The sequence below is a fragment of the Ixodes scapularis genome, unplaced genomic scaffold (genome assembly GCF_016920785.2).
Source record: "Ixodes scapularis isolate PalLabHiFi unplaced genomic scaffold, ASM1692078v2 PGA_scaffold2__306_contigs__length_199485367, whole genome shotgun sequence".
Taxonomy (NCBI): Eukaryota; Metazoa; Arthropoda; class Arachnida; order Ixodida; family Ixodidae; genus Ixodes; species Ixodes scapularis.
In genome coordinates this window covers 58,825,011-58,841,882 of record NW_024609857.1, presented here as the reverse complement: position 1 = coordinate 58,841,882, position 16,872 = coordinate 58,825,011, and the positions used below count along the sequence as shown (strand labels likewise).

General features: G+C 46.6%; 1 protein-coding gene across 1 annotated transcript in view; it reads left to right on the top strand.

The window, feature by feature from the left end:
• Positions 1 to 8,354, top strand: part of LOC120838176 — an 88,786-nt gene extending 80,432 nt beyond the window's left edge. The window contains exons 13-14 of the mRNA XM_040207965.1: positions 4,482 to 4,643; positions 8,319 to 8,354. Of these exons, the coding sequence (XP_040063899.1) occupies positions 4,482 to 4,643; positions 8,319 to 8,354 (198 nt within the window). The remainder of the gene's footprint in view (positions 1 to 4,481; positions 4,644 to 8,318) is intronic.
• The last annotated feature ends 8,518 nt before the right edge of the window (positions 8,355 to 16,872 follow it).

Genomic DNA, 16,872 nt, shown 5'->3' with positions numbered 1-16,872 from the left:
ATAAGATGCTGCGTCACCTCAGCGACGAGGCCGTTGCAGGTATAACGAAGTATATGAACGCAAGCTGGAGCAGGGGCTCGATCCCACGTCAATGGAAGACGGCCAAGGTGGTCTTGATTCCGAAGCCGTGGAAAAGGCCTCAGCTTGACGCGTTCCGCCCAATCTCGCTTACGCTATGCGTCGGGAAGTTGATGTAACAGGTCATCTTCAGAAGGATCAACGGCTTCATGGAAGACAACGAGTGGTTCCCGCACACCATGGTCGGATTCAGGCCGTTCCTTTCCACCCAAGACGTAGAGCTCCAGCTGAAACACTGGATAATCGATGGAGAAAAGAGCTCGCACCTCGACTCCCGCGTGATACTGAGCTTGGACCTCACGAAGGTCTTCGACAACATACGGCACGACGCCGCGCTCGAAAACTTAGAGAGGCTGGGCGTGGGTCGACGCACGTATAAGTACATCCACGATTTCTTCAGCGACAGGACGGCGATGATCTCCATCGGCGGCGTCACATCGGAAGAAATTAAGCTCGGCAGGTGAGGAATGCCACAAGGGTCGGTCCTCTCGCCGTACTTGTTCAACGTGGCCATGATCGGACTACCTGCGCGGCTCTGTAAGATCGAAGGACTCCATCACAGCATGTACCCCAACGACAACACGCTATGAATGACCGGCGGCAGTGATGGCTACATTCAGAACAGGTTACAGGAAGCGTCCCGAGTCGTGGAAGACTACATCACCCCGCGGGGTCTGTCGTGCTCCCCGCACAAGTCGGAGCTTCTGCTCCTCAAGCCGGCCTGTTCGAGACAGCTGCCGTCCGACATCGAGCTGCACTCCCACGGGCTGCGCATTCCGACGGGAAAGAACATCAGGGTACTAGGCCTGCGGGTGCAGGCGGATGGCCACAACAGCGAAATTTTAGAGTCGCTGAAGGAGTCCACGCACCAGATCATCAGACTCATCGCACGCATCTCGGGTAGAAACTTCGGGATGAAAAGGAAAAATCTCGTGCGCCTTGTCCGCGCTTTCGACATGAGCCGGCTTGCATACGTGGTCTCTTTCCTGATGCTCGGGGTTGCAGAAAAGAACAAGTTAGACTGTCTCGTCAGAAAGGCTTTCAAGCAAACACTCAGCATCCCGTACTCGGCGTCCAACGAGAAACTGGCGGCGCTCGGCCTTCACAATTCCATCGAAGAGATCGTCGAACCACAACGGGTGTCGCAACTCGAGCGACTCACGAAGAGCGCGACAGGAAGAGACATCTTCAAGAGCCCTGGAGTCGGCTACGAATCCCAGAACAGGGAAAAGACGGACGCCCCCAGAAGGCCAGAGAGGTGTTGGACATTCCTCTCCTACCGCAGCACATGCATCCTCAGCATGATGAGGAGCGAAGAGCGGCCAGGACCAGGACCCTGCGGAAGCACCTCAGGAACGCAGAAGGTGTCGTCTACGTGGACGCGGCGAGGTACGGCGAGGGTCGCGAAGCCATGGCGGCCGCCGTGGTCGACAAGCAGGGCAAGATCGTCGCAAGCTGCAGTGTCAGGACGCCGGAACCAGAAGTGGAGGAGGAAGTGGTCATAGCCTTGGCCATTAGGACTCAGCAAGTCAAGATCGTCGTTAGCGGCTCGCAGACGGCGATATGCAGCTTTACTAAGAAGAGGATCTTGTCGGTGACGCGTCGCGTGCTTGGTGACCTCGCAACACACCACATGGTAAAGCTCATCTGGACACCGTGCTGGTGTCCAGATGAGCTTCAATTTTCGACAGTGACTCGTCACTTCCTGGAAACGAGGAAGCAAACGATGCGGCTCGAGGTTTGACTCGCCGCGCCGGCATAACGTCGGAACCCTCCAACGAACCGTGGTCGGGAGGAGACAGACTGGTGACCTTTCGTGACATTCTGGATCACTTTGCGAGCGAGCGGCTGCGCTACCCATCGGCACACCTCTCGCTCGAAGAGAAGATAGCTACGGCGTGAAGAAGACTCCAGACGAACACCCCTAGCCCAGCCAAACTGAGACGCCGCCTGTGTTTATTCTGGGCAACACAATGACTTCGTTTACAAGATATATCCTCATTGTCTTGTAAATAAAAGAGAAACCTTACATCCAGAACTAAATATTTTAACACTCTCAGAAACGCTTATGACGGAAAGGAATGCCGCCACCTATTTTAAGTGCGTTTGTTTTTTCCGCACCTTCAATTTGTTTACTTCAATCTCCCGACCTCCCTCATTAGCTTCCTCCACCTCAACAAAAAGAAAAAAGAAACAGCTCGAAAAGCTGTATGCTTATCAAAATGTTAGTGCTTACAGTTTGTGGCAAAAATAAAATAATTTGGCATCTTTTAACACCTAAGAACATGATTGTTAGATAAAAGTGTATTGCACTTCCTCGAAGAATGACAATGCCCAGTGGTCCAACAGGATGTAGTTTTCTTTTCTTTTTTTTCTTTTTATATTGACAGCTATTGCATATTTTGCGATGACCTTTATGGAAATTTTATCTTGTATCACCAAGTGTTCAAGTTCAATTTGTCTCAACTCTCTGGTATATCCCATTGCACTTGGGCACTTCGCGGAGAACGTGACCTAGGTTGATTGACGTATAAACATCCTGGTCTGCAGCTCTGTGTCGCCAGGCAGCCAGGGTGCCCACAAGTGTTACCGCAATCTTTCATAATTTTTGACAAATAAATACAATTCTGCTAAAGAACAAAAAAAAAAAAAACACCACTCGTCTTAAGAATTAAGCAGCCTTCTAAAGTTTTAAAGGATTTAAAGAGATAGGACACACCGAAAATAAAATATCACACACAGGCCAGGACCCATTGTATGTTCCCATAATCCTGCTAAATCTGTGTGAAAAATGATGCGATTGTTTCGTGGTTAAATGGATTTATATGCGGGACCCTCGAACCCGCCCCATGCGAAAATGCTGCCGTGTTTTGTTGGGTCCGTAAAGTCACCTGCTCAACACGCGGAGTCCCCTTGCACGAACTCGCCGACTTGGCTCTCTCGGCATCTCGCGCTTCAGCTTCCACGTTTACCGTTCATACTTCGAGCACGCGTCTTGGGTAGCCAAAGGCATGGTAGCGCTTTTTTGGACGAGGACAAAAGAAAGAAAGACGAGACAGACACGAGCGCTGACTGCAACTATTTAATCAACATGGAAATGAGGAATATATACACGCTTCGATCCTATCAATCAGCCAACCCCAGGCCTTGCCGCCATTTGCATGAACTGCACCTCCTTATCGAAAAGGTCGATAGATGCAACGCTGACACACCCCAGCCCTGCCCTTATTATCTCGTCCGCTTCGATAATCTCCCTAACAGTTCTATTTTTATGTTTAGCTAGTACTGAGCGTGAGTCGAACAAAGGTTTGCACCCGCAGTCATGGCAATGCATTGAAAGGTGGCCATCCCGATAGTTTTTGACTGACTGCGGGTGCAAACCTTTGTTGGACTCAAGCTCAGTACTAGCTAAACATAAAAATAGAACTGTTAGGGATATTATCGAAGCGGACGAGATAATAAGGGCAGGGCTGGGGTGTGTCAGCGTTGCATCTATCGACCTTTTCGATAAGGAGGTGCAGTTCGTGCAAATGGCGGCAAGGCCTGGGGTTGGCTGATTGATAGGATCGAAGCGTGTATATATGCCTCATTTCCATGTATATTAAAGAGTTGCAGTCAGCGCTCGTGTCTGTCTTGTCTTTCTTTCTTTTGTCCTCGTTCAAAAAAGCGCTATTATGCCTTTGGCTACCCAAGACCAATACCAACTAGCCCAGCATTCAGCTTTGATCGAGCACGCGGTTTCCAAACAGGGACGTCTCCATCATCACCCGCTTTGTCAGAGTCTTCGACACTGATCGCAGCAACGATGAGAGTGATGTAATCAATATATCTTAGAAGCTGGACATTCTGACTTCAACCGGCTCGCGACCAACTCCAGCGACGACGACAAGATCGTCACGTGCAAACTCTCCATCGGCCTCGACGGTCGCGCACGTCCGTGCAGAGTGAAAGAGCAAAAGGCAAGGGGACGGAGCGAGTATACATTGAAGTACTCGAATAGCGTGAGAGTGTGCGATCGTACCATGGCGAGGCGAGCTGCATCAGGATGTGGGCGCCTAGACTGAAAGGGCGTTCGATAACGTGGTATATGGGCACCATGGTGTGACTAAATTGAGCAACGTTGGCTGGTCGCCAGACGAAAATTATCAACATTCGTAAAATGATTATTCCAATTACTAGAACACTCAAATTATGAAACCTGGTGCATATATTGAGTAACCTATGAGCGTGCCATTTAAGGAGTAATCTACCTGTTTAATTTGCATGTCCTAACCCCTTTAAGGTGTGAAGTAGTCTCTGAATTATTCAGAGTGAATATAAGCTGGGTTAATACATTTTTCATCTGTGATAAATGTTTCAAGTGATTTTCTTGTAAAATTACCAAAAAAAGGAACTTCTTACAGACTCAACAGCAAAATAACAGTCTCATCGAGTTCGAACTTCTCGGAAATTTCATCGACCTAAGTGGGAAATCGGAGGCAAAAACGGAAGTGAACATTGAAGAAATAATGAACAGACTTGTATACCATGCCAATAAAGGAAATCTGAATTTTACGTATAATCAGGTAATCCTAGCGTTTTCTCGTAATCTGCAGTTTTCTGCAGCTTTAACAGTGCTTCGGTTTTCACGCTTATTCTACAGCTCGATAAATAAAAATATATAATATTATTAATATATTTTTTTATGAACAAACGCATTTTATTTACTTCAGCGCGCCATTGCTGGATACCTGGGCCGGCTTGCTAGAAGAAGTGTCTCAGTTGAGACTGCTCAAAGAAAGCGCTGCCAAGGCTCGGGCGCGCGAGCGTCTGAGACTCGGCTTAAGCTCGAGCGCTAGCCTTGACAGCGCTTTCATTGAGCAGTCTCAACTGAGACTCTGCTTCGAACAAGCCGGCCCAGATTCAAGTATTTCTTTTGGAGGCTGCGATGTCATAGTGGTCACATTGAAAATACAATGCGCGGTGTTTACTTAAAGAAATAAAAAAAAACTAAGGATGTGAATTGTTATGCCACTCTGCCAATTAGAGTATACGTTAAATTACATATTACAATCCAAACATCTCAGGGTGCTCGTGCAATCAAATAAAAAGCAGCTTGCTTGCTCAGTTATAATTAAATCATTGTGTTGTTTGTATGTTTTTACAGCGGGAAGCTAGTCATCCTCAATGTGCGTCTGGTGTTTCTGCTGTAGATGAGAACTTCAGCCAGTGCAGTACTACCGCTAGCCTGGGGTCTTTAACGCGCATCACGCAGTAGGGATACACGACCGCACGCCGGTACGATGGTCATCCAGATCGAAAGGGGCATGGTGGGGAATGAACCCAAGATCCCTGGGTTCTGCAGAGCGCGCTTTCGGTACACGTGCTGCCAATGTCGCGTGATATCAGCCTAATATGGTAAATTTAAGCGTAGTTTGAAATCTAATATTTGTTACGGTTTTGTGTCTAAAAAAAGTGGCTCAATATTCCGAAAAACGAAAATTCAACGGTATTCTGTATGAACGTTACTCCAGTCAGATATTGGCGTACATTCGTTCGTTAATACTTGTGAATATCATAAACGAAATTGTTATCCTAGAGTTTGTTTTAATATTTTGATCATGAAACATTGTCCCAAGACCCCCCAGCGCTTATTTGCTGGGTGATAAATTCTTAAGCGCTACTGTTAAGACTGAGAACGGGCGAATACGTTGTTACCACCACCTCCGAGAGAACGCAGTGATAAAAAAGGCAGGCATCAAAGCTGATTCGTAGATAGTTTTTTGTTTTTTTGCTAAAAACTGCGCGAAAATGTTTTTATTTAAAATTGGTTCTGTTAATTAACACATTATGATGCGACGAATAAAACAAACTGAGGAATGTAGAACCTGATATAAATGTTTAATGAGGCGAACATCTGGCTGCCAACTAAAAATGATAGTAGGACACATCTTGCGCCTGAGGCTAAAAGTCGACTGTCCCGAAGCAGCACGTCGCCGCTGCCTTGCGGTATAGGCTTGTAGCTCTCATGTTTGAGCGACGCCTTTTTGCGAGCAAAATCGAATATTTTTCGGTCGCGTTTCGGTTATGCGTCATTACGCTCTCTGACATTTCTCGCGGGCTCGAAACTGGCAAAATTTCTTTGGTAAATATTTAAAATAAAACAATAATAAAAATACATCTAAAATTATTCCTATCGTTTTGATAGGGCACTGAAAGCGTAAACATAAATTTTCTGTTGCCATTTTTTTTAATGTAAGTATTTTATGCGCTAAGTTACCGCGCGTAGAGAGATGCTGACACACGCTTGACACTTGTAAATTGTAATCGACCATATGCGTCGTGCATGTTTGAACAGAGGTTTACTGCCACTTTAGGTTCAATGCAACCATTACATGGTCGTGTCTTACGGCTGGTTCAGAAAACTACAACGAGCGCGTTATCTAAGATTGCGTCCATTGTGACCGGAGCGACCGGAACATTTTTAAGTGCCCTGGGCGAGCTCCAGCCGTGACGACCCCCCCCCCCCCCCCCCCCTGGTCAGTTTTTATACGCCCGTATCTACTAGGGACGACATCATGTTGTTAGTAAACATGCAAGTAGTGGCCCAACACGAGTGTTCTGTCAGGCGAGAACCGCATTTGCAAAAAGCAACGGCGATTGAGCATATATCGTCGGGCCTAACGCCGTGTTCAAATCAGACATCTAGGAAACAAATATTCAAAAGGGAGGCGCGGCGGCGCCCCCCTTTTGACGGCACCCTGGGCGACCGCCCAGGTCGCCCACTCCCAGGGCTGGCCCTGGACCGGAACGACCGCTCTGCGCCGCGCGTACACACTCCTGCAACAAGCGCAGCGGGTCGTCAGCACAGCGACCGCTTCTACGTCGCCATCAGCTGTTTCAGCGGTACCTCTAAAAAGAAGAGGACGCACTGCCACTCAATGAAAAAATAGACAGACATTTTTTTATAACCTAAAGCTTCTTTTTTTTTTTCACGATAGGCTTGCAGGCTAGAGTGGATTAAAAGAAGAAAAGAAAAAGATGCATTACGCCGTCTTGCACCATCACAACTTTAATACATGATTTTCCTAATAGTACAAATCTCGCCACACGCCTTTTCAATGATTATAAAAGACGTTGTAGTCTTAGCAGCGATATAGCAACGTATCAGATAGACGTTGCGAGCGTTCAGGATTGCTAACAGTAATCACTTTCTCCGGTGATGAAAACGCACAAAATTCGCATTCTTTATACGGTACGCACCAGTAATATCTTGAACTTGAGCACACGCATGGAATGCGCTAAAAAAGAAATCCGGGCGATGTTCAAGGACACAAATGCTTAGAGACCAACACTGTAGTCGAAGTAAACAAACGCAACGGCACAGGCGTTTCTGCTGTCTTGAGAGTGCAGCCACGACATCGCCGCACGAGTAGGTGGATCTTCCCTTCTAGAACGTGCTGGGTTATCATAGCGACACACGACAAAAATTAACTGTCAAGGATAGCGCTTTTACGCGGAACGATGAGCTTCCACCACGCCATCCACATCCACGGTCAACACCGACGCCATGTTGGCAGATAGAAGGAGCCGGACCACGACTGGCACAACCGGCATGCAACGCGCGCGACCGAGTTCTGCTCGACCTGTGATTTGTCTGTCGTTCCGGTTGTTTCGGTTGTTTCCAACGCAGCGGGGAGAGTTGGGCCGGTTGGGCTCGCTCCAACTCCTTGCGTCGGGAACGACACGTGCGTGCGTCCCTCCGTCGCTATGGCTACTGATGGTTGTTGACACTTGCAACGGTCGTTTCGGTTGTTCCAGTCGTTGCGTTCGCGCGATCACACTTCATTCAGTCATTTGGCATCACACTAAGCAAAGCGCATACGATCGAGGTCTTCTTAGTGTGGTGCGCCCTGTTTGCCGGTCGCCTCACGGGCGCCTGCCGTGAGGTCCGGCCGCGCTCCACAGGCACTCCGCTGCGGCGGCTCCAATGCCGTGAGGAGAGGCGCCGGCTCCGCCGCGCCATATCATGTTACCGCCAGGCAAAAGGCTCAGATAAGCATGTGTTAAGCTGGGCCGCTCCGGTCGCTTCCTTTACGTGGCGTACTCAGAAACACCACGCGCCGGTAATTTTCTGGTAATTTTACTACATATTTCAGTCCACAAGTCTTGCAAGTTTGGCGCGTATAGATGCCACAGATCTCTTGTCTCAATAATAAAAACGAGTAATACTAAAAAAAAATTTCATTCTTTGTTTTCAGAAAAACTACAACATAGACAGCGTGTGTTTCACCTGAAGGACCAAAGACGGTCGCCCATTTTTATTTCTTCAATAAAATTATCGCTACTGCACATGCTTTCGTAGCTTCTGATGCCGAGAATTGGTGCAGCCTAACATGATTTCTTATAAATGGGCTGGAGAGAATAAGATTTATCGCATCCGTGCATCGAGAAAAAATCCCTTTAACAATTGATTTAAAAGTTGTTTCTCAAACAGTACATATAATTGTTTTTGTACTAATACAAAACAAATATCCCAAAAAATCTGTGCGAACAATAAAGAACCTTTGAACCAATTGTGCCCGCTCTCAAGCGCATCAACCATACCTATGGTGTGCGATGCCATAAAACTCGGTCTCTTCACCACCACTTGACAACTTTGTTACCACTCTTAAAAACACCGTTTTCTTTTTTTGTGTTACAGACATTTAGCCACTAAAATTGATGCGTCTACATTTCTATAGTTAATAATAAATGTTGCCATTATATGCGCGTCCACAGTAAAAAAAAACAAAAACACAAACATGGGCCGAAATCGCCGTTGTCGCTACTCTGATTCTCGAAGAGATACGTTAGAATTTCGCGCAGCGGTTATAAATGACAAACCATGGTGAATGCAGTCTAGGGTGATTTCAGATAAGATCGACCAAAGGGTGGCTGGTCGACATTTTTAAATCAACTGATGTTTTTATATGACATTGTCTAGTGTCTGGTATAAACGAATCCACACTTAGTTTTGACCAGAAAAAAAATTTGGAGACAAGAAAAATCGTAAGGCAGGGAGAGGTGGACAGTTGCAATAACGCGCACTGATGGAGGGGGCAAGTTTGAAAGTGAATATTTAAAACAATAAAATTAGGAGAATTTTATAACTTTTTACAAACAAACTATGGGTACAACTTGCTTGTAATATAAAGTAATAATATTTATTAAAAATTTATTTAGTTTCCTAAAAATTGCCAAACATGCCTGCTCGAACGACAAATGGCAAACTTTGGAAATCTGTATCTCATGAAATAATTTAATCATTATTACATAACTTGCCGACATTATTTTACTAATATATGGCTATTATTGAAAAAATAAATAAGGTATCTGAGTGACACAATAGTTACAATATATTTAGGCAAACATGGGAAAAAATCAAACAAAGAAAAATTCCAATGCGAATAAAAAAAAAACACCACCTTCGATTTTTTTAAAATTTGGGTACCCTGTTATACTCTATTTCGGCATTCATTTCTATTAAAAACATGTTGCATCATTGCACTGTGAAAGAAGAAACAACTCCCCAAAGTAGGGTCCTTTCTCAAAGCCTACACTTAGCAGTGTCCTATACAAGAAGTGACTCTGAGTTCCAGTTTCATGAAACTTGCATAAATCTTTTATATACATTTATTCAGATGAGGTCAATGATAAAAAGAGCGATCGGTCACACAGTAAAAGGGAGGAGAAACTATATACAGCATTTTACATAAGCGTACAAAGTGGTATCATATTAGAGAGTAATGATTTGAGAAAAGATGATGCAGTGTGAAGTTGTACCTTCCGGTATATTTTACATCTAGAGTAAAATAAATAACTTTACTTCCACACACAAAAACAAAGATATAATAGTAAGATATTTAGGTTGGCTGTGTATTTACGATTACAAACAATTTCAAGTGACGGATGCCATAGTGCCTAACTGGAGCAGCTTCGATGCTCTCGGTGTATGAATGAATCGTGGCAAGCCGATATATTTTATCCTGCTCGAGGATAACATTTTGGGATTTTTTTTATAGTGATCAGATAAAAATTATTAGTAACCACCAACAAAAACAGTAGGTTAAATACCCCGTGAAGAAAAATGTGATAAATAAGATGTCCCTGCATTCAAAATGAGCAGTCCTTGGGAAATCAAATTCGGCACTTTACGCTAAGGTTTTCCTCGCTGTACCCATTTAATAAAGTTGCTTCCAAGCAGATCCGACTGTCCGTGCTACATATACGTCACAGGTCCCTTCTGTTGATGACTTGCTGAGCCGCCACGCGTGCCAAGACTGAATGCCAGGGAAGGCGCGCACCGTCAGCCACTCTTCTTTTTTTTGTTCATGATACCGAACAACCTCATTTTCGTCCAGATATACCAGATGCACGCCTTTCAGTTTCTTTGATAGAACGCTCACCATTGTCCTGGCCGTCTGAATATCGCTTACTGAACGTTCTCTCAGGTTGTTCAGCGTGGCCTGGTGCTTCACGAGTCCGCCAACTCCGTCACATGCATTTTTCCCATGTCCAGATGCAGAAAATAACCACTGGGCTTGTGGGCCATCGTCCTTTGCAAATTGGTGAAGCTGGTAGCGATTCTTGAAATGACTGGCGGCGCCGTCACTAACGTACGTCACGTACGAGTATACCGCAATGTTGTCTTCAACCCACTCCTTCACTTTTTCTAGAGCCAAGCAAGCGTGAGCGGCGTCGTGACACAGGTCCTCACTGATGATGGCAAAGCTGTTTGTAGATTTTCTTGTCGTCACTACACATGTAAATATCGAAACTTGCTTTTTTTTCAGTGATATGCTTGCACTTCGTCAGGAAGCACGATGGTCCAGTTTTCAGCAAAGTCAAAATGAAAGACAATGCTCCCGCGTTGCATGCACTGTTTTTCATCGTAGATCGCTTTACCTTGCGTTTGCCGGATATGGTTGTGAAGTACCCAACTTCCAACCGTCACTTGGATGACTTTTAGGAAAGTCTCAGGTTCCAAAGTTTTTTTCACAAGGTCGCCGGACTCCCATGTTGCAAGCACAATCTCTTCATCCTCCGGGATATCAAGTTCCTGGAGTGTAAGAAACTGGCCTTTTTGGCAGTGATCACAGTCTCCTTGAAGGCACAGTTCTGTTGCTGGGTCGCACAGAAATGCCGAGTTCATTTCACCAGTGTTGAATGTTGAGCCTGTAACGTTCTCTAGAGCGGCAATACAAAGATAATAATTGGCGCAGCGCACACAAACGCACACTTCCTGGTGTGGAATACATTGGACCCATCTAGGGCGCAACGAATAAAATTTCGTTAGCCCAACGCCGGAATCGGGATGCTTGTCTTTGTATATACGGAAGGCCTCTCGTATTGAGCGTGTCATGAAGCGCTTTGGCACGAACGTTTTCTCTCCGTTGAGCATGACAGAGATGACGTCCTTCTGGTTGGGACTTTGGCGCGAACATTGTAGCTCGTCTTTCGTGAAGTACTCTAGGGCAGCAGACAGGTTCTCAGGGCTCACCTTGCACCTCGTGTAAGGATCCGGCTCATACCACACGCCATGCTTTTCCTTGAGTTTTCGGGATTTACTGATGAGGTACATTGAGGCCTGTGGAATCATCTTTTGAACCTCATTCTTCGTCAGTGTTGACGGCAGGAGTGTAAGCAGTTGACAACGTTCCCGGAGAGAGGTGGCGGTTTCAAAGGCCTGCAGCCGAAAGTTGTCCACCCACTCAGTGCATGTGGAGCATGTTGGTTCGGACGACCCCGATGGTGCGTCCCTGTCGTACGCAATACGTAGCCTTGAGCGTATATTCTTGACAGCAACCTGCTCCAGTTCTGTCTGCTTTCTCTTGACATAGGCAGGCCTGTCCCGACTTCTTACGACGCTTGGTTGTCTCAGCGGCGACACATCTGTAGGTAGTATGCTGCGATTTAGATCTTCAATTGCTTCTTCAGCTGGCACAAATATGTCAGGGCACTGCTCTGAGCTTCGCATCGAGATCTCCTTAGTGATGTGCATGAAGCAATGGTATCACAGGTAGTCCGTCGCACTCACTTTGGTGGAACAGTCAGGTGGAAGAATTTGCTTCAACGAGTTTAGGTCCAACTCGCCAACACTTCGAAAATTCCGCTGCTTTGGTATAATGTTTTTGTGTTTGCAAAAGTAATCTGCACAAAACACTCGTTCGGAGCTCCACGACGTCTTCATAATGTATACATAAATAATAGAAATTAAACCCCAACTGATGGCATATAATTGCCAAGTGAAAGAACTACTGGGTGCACAAGTGACAAGTCCGAGGCTGAGGAGCTCACTCACTGCAAACGTACATTTGAAAAGAGATGTCACAACTGAGGCTGTCGGCAAAGCTTGATCCACGTCAAAGGAAGAAAGAGGGAAAGTCTCCAGACAAAAAATTGTGGTCAGCGGCCTTCGAAAAAGACTTTCCGGAATCGCACTGTCGTCCCTCCACGCGCTGATATGAAAGCACCCGAGCTTCTACCACGTGGTTCATGACACAGCCTGAGCCATGTCGGCGACCGGTTCGCGAGGGGTTGGCGGTGGGGTTACGTTGATGGTCACTCGGATTAGCCCTTGCTGTACTGAGCTACCGCCTGCAATGCCTTATCGCCGGCTGGTGTCAACAACGAGAACACACACACCCTGTCTACACCAAAACTACAAGCGTTCACCGCACACGCGTCGCCGCCGCTTTTAAGCTTTTGTGAAATTGCTTTCTTTTGCCGCGGAGAACCACCTTATCTTAACTACGCGCCTGAAATCCTTCCAGGTGGGCGTACACAATATCAAGCATTTCGAGAAATGCCCGTGGAGTAGAACTATGGGAAAATTCGGAGCCCGCGATGTCGATATCGTCGCCGTTGTGTTAGTACGCCTTCGCGTACTGCAGTCCCCCGTTGGGGGAGGTGGGGGGGGGGGGGGGCGGTCTTACTACGATAACATGGCGACAGCGTTTACACTCTGTATTTACGCGAGGCTCGAGTATTTGGGGATAATGCTGCCGGTTGGTGTGCCCCTTTGTGCCTGATATTATCGCCCGTGACGCCAGCGAGTGAGATGGCGACAGGCATGACTGCTCAATAAACAGGCGTCGGCGGCCATGTTTTGCTGGTTGAAGCGAACCCCCTTGTCCTTGACAGCGAGCGGGGAAATGCGAAAAAAGATTGTATCGGCCGTTTTGCCAGAACTAGCGACGAGTGTCGTCTGCGGTTTCCGGCAACTATTTTGCCATAATCGTGAGCTTAGCGAGGAAATGATTTTTGCTAGCCACAGAACACTACCACGCAGAAAGGGAATGCTTGAACATGTTTTTGTTCTGGATATATATCAGGGATATATATGAGAGAGAGAGAGAGAGAGATGAAGGTAGAGCGGAAGAGGGAATAGCGTATAGTGTCGCAGGAGAATAAAGTAAACAAAGTTCCTAGTGGCCGATGGCTGCATGATCTTTTCTCGGTTCACTAGTCCGTAATATGATACCTCTTTGTACACAGTAGTTTCTCCTTAATTTAAGTGTGTGAACGATTTCTTTAGTTATCATTGGCCTCATCTGAATAAAAATATATAAAAGATGTGTGTTGGTTTCATGAAACTGGAACTCAGAGTCAGTTCTTGTATAATACACTGCTAAGTGTAGGCTTTGAAAAAGGACCCTACTTTGGGGAGTTGTATCTTCTTTCGCAATAAAATGATGCAACATGTTTTGATGGAAATGAATGCCGAAATAGAGTATAACAGGTTACCTAAATTTAAAAAAAATCGAGGGTGGTGTTTTTTTTTTTATTCGCATCGGAATTTTTCTTTGTTTGATTTTTTTTCCATGTTTGACTAAATATATCCTAACTATTGTATCACACAGATACCTTAGTTATTTTTTAAATATTAGCTATATATTAGTAGAATAATATCTGCAAATTATATCATAATGATTAAATTATTTTATGAGATACAGACCTCCAAAGTTTGCCATTTGTCGTTCGAGCAGGCATGTTTATCAATTTTTAGAAAAATAAATAAATTTTAAATAAATATGATTACTTTATATTACAAGCAAGCTATACCCATAGTTGGCGCCTAAAACGTATTAGAGTTCTCCTAATGTTATCGCTTTAGTTATTCACTCTCAAACGGGCCCCCTCCATCAGTGCGCGTTAATGCAACTGTCCACCACCTCATGCCTTACGATTTTTCCTGTCCCCAAATATTTTTTCTAGTCAAAACTAAGTTTGGATTCGTTCATACCAGACACTAGACAATAACATATAAAAACATCAGTTGATTTGAAAATGTCGACTAGCCATCCTTTGGTCGATCTTATCTGAAATCACCCTCTATCAGCTTTTCATCTGCGGAGTGAACATTCCCGGAGCCACGTTTTTTGGTGCAACTGGTCAGTTGATTCTCTTAAGTAGGGATCAAGCTGATGTGTGCTTCTACATCATGTATACACGAACTCAACTCTGTGACGTCACGGCGCGGTGGTGGCGCGCCGGTCTCACTTCCGGTCTGGGGCTGTGGGCAGAAGTCCCCATGCCAGACGTGTATTCCTGCGTTGTTTTGAAAGGAACCAGACAAAAACCTGCCTTCTCGTCAAAACGCCGCGACTGGGGCCGTACCAAGTGTCGAGAAAGGTTTGAAGGTCCGTTTTCACGTGTTCGGTTCGTCCGAAGATCTGGATATGTGCCGTAAAAAGGGAAAAGCTGACGCCGTCGGACACCGATTGCTTGGGCGGGAAGCACTTTGGGTTGAATTCACGGATACTTGTGGTCATCAGATTTATTTGTTTTGTTCCATCATGAACGCCAGAAAACCGTCAAGTTGTGCGGACCACCTGCGGACTACGTTCAGTGCGTCTTCAAGTTCAAACGGCCGCCTGATCGTTCGAACTGTCGTCTGCTCTTTCCAACGTTTCTGCCGGTCGTCTGCTCTCTTAGACGACGCCGGCCCGTAGACCACATGTTGGCCCAGTACTTCCGATTAGAAGTAAGTACAGGCCTCAAAAGACTTAAATTTGAAGGTTGGTAAGCAGGCTCGATGTAAACAGTAGATACAAGGGGATGTTGATCATTGTTACCAGTGTTCATCACCGACTTGTTATCCTTAATTCACTTGGTCCGATTCTTCTTGCGATTTTCAGCATCGACGTCGACCATCTGAGCTACGGTTCACGCTTTTGCAGCCCGAGCGGCGTCGCGACTGAAAATTGCGAGCGAAATCGCATCATGCGAATCAGGCTTCAGCGTCCATGCGGAATGAATCGCCACATGTCACATTATTCACGTGAAGTTTTGTGGTGTAACGAGCCGCGGTAATTTCGCTGACGCAGCTCAAGTAGTCAGACATCGCAAGGAAGACATAGAATCAACAATTCGAACGCAAAAAAGGGCTGGGGGACTCACACCGACGCCGACAACATCGCATTTCAATGGTTTGTTTATGGGCGACGGCGAGCTTCTTGCCCACACCCCCATCGCGCATGCGCGGCGCCGATGGCGTCCGCTAGGGGCGCTCCGGTTTGTTTGTAAATAGGGTGCCTACATGTCTGCCTGTCTCAGGGTGAAGACATCCATTGTTGCCCTGAATGTGCCAGCGCGTGACGCTCTCGCGCACTCGGTGCGTGACTTGGGCGGTAAAATGGCGTCTATGCATTAGCCAAAGCTACGCGCTCGAGCTGAGTGACACCGGATTGCGCGCACTTCAAAATGCATACAAAAAACGATTGGGCGGAAAAATGGCTGAGATGTCACCACTCAAGCAAAAGCGCGCGTGTGTATGAAGGCACTCTATTTGTAAACATGAGTTGGTGTATGAGACACTCTCCATACAGATTCGAACGCTAGCCACCGCGAGATACGCGCTTCAAGCAGCGCATGGCAATGATCGGTCAAGGAGACGGGTTGCATGCGGCATTCGAACCACGGATAATGGGGTGACTCATGTTTGCACACTGTCTTTTGTATCATGTACGAGCAGTGTGACCCCGACTTTATCTTGTGCATGAAGGACCTGCACGCGATACGCGTAAATTGAAAGAGCCATTTCGTTGTGCGTATTTGTTCCCCACGAACGTGCGTTTAATCCTGCGGCCAATAGATCATGCATATGAGCGGCTTGTCAGCAAGGTGAAGTATGTCACATATGCAGCCGTTTGAAAGTTACTCCGCGTCCTGTCCAGTTCTTCCTTCGTTTGCGTCCGTGTCGTTTTGGCGTATTACACTTTGAATGTTATTTACATGGCGGCTGAAGATCAAATCTACAGTGGTGCTGTTGCGCGACGCAGCTTCGTTAGTGGTCTTGCACAGCATCAGACCGTACTGAGACTACATTTGCCACTGGTTGCCACTGGCTGGTTGCAGCCACTGGTTGTGTCCGCCTCTAAAGTTAACGTTGATGTTCTCCACCAGGATGAGCTGCATCGTATGATGTCCTACATCCGTTTGGCTGACACATATGCGTTCGGTTGAAGAACGGAACCGCAGCCCGTGTGCGTCCACAGGTCTCCAAAGCCGGCGGGAGCTTCCGAGGGCGTCCAAAAAGCGCACCTGCACCCCGCCCGACAGCTGTCGGTGCATGCAGAAGATGTGTCCTAGAGTTCCTGTATAGGCTCCCTACGGGAGCCAGAGTTGCGCGTTCATCCCCGTAGCGCCGTCTTTCTTGCACGGCATGTTGATCCTGCTCCTCACGTGACTGAATTCGGCGAATAGCGGAGCCGCGCGTTCGAGGCGCGCGGCGCGCTCAAAAGCAGAACGTCCTTTTGGGACGCGTGTAAC